This window comes from Verticillium alfalfae, genomic scaffold (assembly GCF_000150825.1).
Source record: "Verticillium alfalfae VaMs.102 supercont1.9 genomic scaffold, whole genome shotgun sequence".
Classification (NCBI taxonomy): Eukaryota; Fungi; Ascomycota; class Sordariomycetes; order Glomerellales; family Plectosphaerellaceae; genus Verticillium; species Verticillium alfalfae.
The window spans coordinates 1,167,941-1,171,294 of record NW_003315030.1 but is presented as its reverse complement, the minus strand read 5'-3'; the positions used below and the strand labels follow the sequence as shown (position 1 = coordinate 1,171,294).

The 3,354-nt window shown below is 59.9% G+C and overlaps 2 protein-coding genes across 2 annotated transcripts; one reads left to right on the top strand and one right to left on the bottom strand.

The window, feature by feature from the left end:
- Positions 1-135: 135 nt before the first annotated feature.
- On the top strand, positions 136-962 carry VDBG_07309 (HpcH/HpaI aldolase; the record flags this gene model as incomplete). Its single annotated transcript, XM_003002692.1, has 2 exons — positions 136-397; positions 457-962. 2 exons carry the CDS (start codon positions 136-138, stop codon positions 960-962), a joined length of 768 nt encoding a protein of 255 aa, XP_003002738.1.
- Positions 963-1,014: 52 nt separating this feature from the next.
- VDBG_07308 (conserved hypothetical protein) lies at positions 1,015-3,294 on the bottom strand (the record flags this gene model as incomplete). Its single annotated transcript, XM_003002691.1, has 5 exons — positions 1,015-1,655; positions 1,717-1,894; positions 1,952-2,127; positions 2,181-2,321; positions 2,385-3,294. 5 exons carry the CDS (start codon positions 3,292-3,294, stop codon positions 1,015-1,017), a joined length of 2,046 nt encoding a protein of 681 aa, XP_003002737.1.
- Between the last annotated feature and the right edge of the window lie 60 nt (positions 3,295-3,354).

Genomic DNA, 3,354 nt, shown 5'->3' with positions numbered 1-3,354 from the left:
TCGCCCAGTTGTGTGTCTCGGGACACATCGCAATCATGTCCGCCTACCCAAATCGTCTCAATGAGCTCGCCGCCCAAGACAAGGTCTGCAAGGGCACGTAACACTACATTTCTCCTCCTAGGAACGACGTCTGATATGCTCAGGTCTTCGGCATTAAAAGTCCTCACAGCCCTCGAGACCCCTCGCTTCGTCGCAAACGCCGGCTTCAACGGCATCTTCATCGATCTCGAGCACTCCACCCTGTCCCTCGGCACGGCCAGCGAGCTCTGCGTCACGTCCATGACAGCCGGCATCTCGCCCTTTGTGCGGGTACCGGGCCATGTCGGGCGAGGTTTCGTGCAACGGGTTCTCGACGGCGGCGCCCAGGGTGTTATCTTTCCCCACGTCGACACTGTCGGTATGCTACGGGCCCGCCTCGTTGAAGCGACTGCGCAGAGTATACTGATGCGAGAGCAGAGCAAGCCCAAGAAGCTGTTAGAGCGTGCAAGTTCCCTCCGCTCGGCAAGAGATCCATTACTGGCACGCTGCCGCACTTCGGCTACAAGTCTGCCTCTGTCGACAAGGTCATCGAGGTCGGTAACGCGTCGCTGTCTTCAGTGTTTGTCATGATTGAGAGCCCGGAAGCCGTGGACCGCATCGACGACATTGCCTCTGTCGAAGGCGTCGACGTCATCATGGTCGGCTCAAACGACCTGTCTATTGAGCTCGGCATTCCCGGAAAGTGGGACAGTCCCGTCTTTGACGGTGCTATGCGCAAGATTTCCCAGGCTGCGAAGCGCCACGGACGACTTCTCGCCCTCGCCGGTATCTACGACCGTCCGGACATTATTCACAAGTGCATCCATGAGTACGGTGTCCGGTGGATCGTGGTCCAGCACGACATGTCCATGATGGCCAAGTTTATGAGCGCAGCAGTCGAGGATGTTGTGGCGCTGGAAGAAACAAAGATACGAAAGGCGTAGACAGCGATACCCGCCCTTTTGCTGGGCTGGGGCCTTGAATGAAATGATACCATTACGAAAGATTGAGATACCGCCCAAACACCTCCCAGTCCGTCATGTCCGCGCCCGTCAACGCGAAATCAGAATCTTGGTACAGCCAGGAGAAATCGCCATCATCGATCGTCGCGCCGTCAGCCGCCGCCACATGCTCCGACAACTGCGCCTCGCCGCTCGGCTGCTCATCCGATCCGAGGAACGCCTGGATGTCAAACATGTCCTCGAGCTGGGCAAACGGACTGACCGTGTCGTCTGTGAGCCCGGCCATGCCGATTGTCTGCGCCGCCCCGGAGAACTCGGAGGACGGCGGCGCCGTGCTGTACGGAGGCAGGTTCCCCTGGCGCAGGGATGTCAGCGTGGCGGCGACGTCGTCGACGCGGTTGACGGCGTCGGCGGCCTTGGTGCCGTCGCCCGGGATCGACCTGTTGTGCTCGTCGGGCTCAAAGGGCAGCGAGAGGTGCTCGCATATGCGCAGGATCTCAACCCTGCGTGATGCGGCGGCAGCGTTGCCGCACTCCCCCATGACGAGGAGCAGATGGCACGCGCTGTTGAGCCAGGTCGAGTTGGCTGTCCTGGCGTGCGTGTTCATGACGCTGTCGAGGATGACGCTGAAGGCTGCGGAGAAGATGGCGTCCAGGTCGAAGAAGCCGTACATCGCTGACGGGTTTGTTAGCGGGATGCCGACGTTGGCAGAGAAGGAGTTGGTCTGGTCACGCACCAAGGATGCCCTGGTTCTGCATGGCCGTTAGAATCATGAGGCTTCGACGAGCAGCGGCCAGGCACGGCTTGATGAGAGACTGCAGCAGGGGCTCGTCCAAGCCACTGCTCTGCGTCTGGTGACCGATGACACCTTTTGCCGCTCTGAGCAGCAGCGGTCGCGCAGCGTACATCAAGGGCTGTGACGACCAATGTCAGCCGCGACCCTACGCAGACTATTCATGCAGACTACTGACCTGGTAGAGCATCAAGTGTAGTGATGCTGCCGTTCTGGTCACTTTCAGAACAGGCGCCCCGAAGTCCAGCGAGAACTCGGAGGGCATGCTGCGGGCAATCTTGTGGAGGGATCGCATCACAGCCTGCACGCGGATCACGAACGCATCCTGTCGAATCATGTGGCAGCCATAGATTGCTGGGTTCCGTCAGCAGAATTTCCACGAAACGCATTCGGACAAGGCCGCATACTGGAGTAGATCTGGCCGCTGACGCGAGCCAGGCTGACATTGATGTTGATGGCATCAGGCGACTGGAAGCCGAATGACGGAAACGGCGCCTCGATCGTGATCGCGTCGTCCTCGATGCCCAAAGGGCTTTCTGTCGCTGCTGCTAGGCGTCTTCCGCGCCATCGTCAGTTCTTCCTTCGGACGTGTTTCGAGACGGATCATGTACCTGTCTTGCATGTAGATCGTCCACCAGAGTCTGTTCGACTTGACCCATTCCGACTGCAGCTGACGTCGCGTATGGGCCTTCTTATGCAGGCGGCAGGATATCGCCAACCGCAACGCTGTGCTTGACTGCTGCGTGTTAGTTCGGGGGGCGCCATCTTCCGGTCTCGGGCGGTACTGACGTAGAAGTATGCGTCGTCTTTTCGGTCGAGGTTCTGCAGGTAGACAGCCGCCAGGCCGAGGATGCCCATGATCGGCGTGCTCGTTGCGCGCCAGGTCGACACGCTCGGCAGAGAGCCCATGGCAAAGTCAAAAAGCTCGATCCCGGGGTTCTTCTTCCGCTCTGTTGACTTGACTGCAAACTGGATGCCCACGGCAAGCACCAGAATGGTTTCGCAGAAGCGCAGGATCGAGTCCTGCTTCAGCTTGTCGGGATTCTCGTAGAGCTGGTCGACCTGGTCCAGCACGTCCCGAGGATCGAAGAACTGCTGTGAGACCCCGACAAAGGAGAGGAGCGTCTCGACGAGGAACGCGGCGTCTGATTCTGGCGGCAGCATGTCGAGGATCGTCCTGTGCGGGCGAGATGACGGGCGCCCCGGCTGGAGGGAGCCGCGTTCGTCGTGACTTGGGTGTGAGGGCAGGCTCGGGCGCGAGGCGAGCAGACTTCGCACATCGGTCCGCAGATCGTAGCTGGAGCTGATGGCATCCCCTGCGGGGTCGGCTGATGTTGTTGCGTGTGAGGCGCTGATAGGATAGCTCGATGTGCGGCCGTGGCGGTTGGGTTCGGTCCGGAAGCCATACGCAGGCGAGGGGGTCTCCGGTTGACGGGTGCCATCGTTGGTGACAGATGCTGTGGACGATAAAACTACATGGCCTTCGCTTTCGGATCGTGCGACTAGATGATCAATGAGCATCGTGTCATGGTGAGGTGCGGGCACACACGCGGGAAGGCTGCTCACCTCGTGCTACCTGTG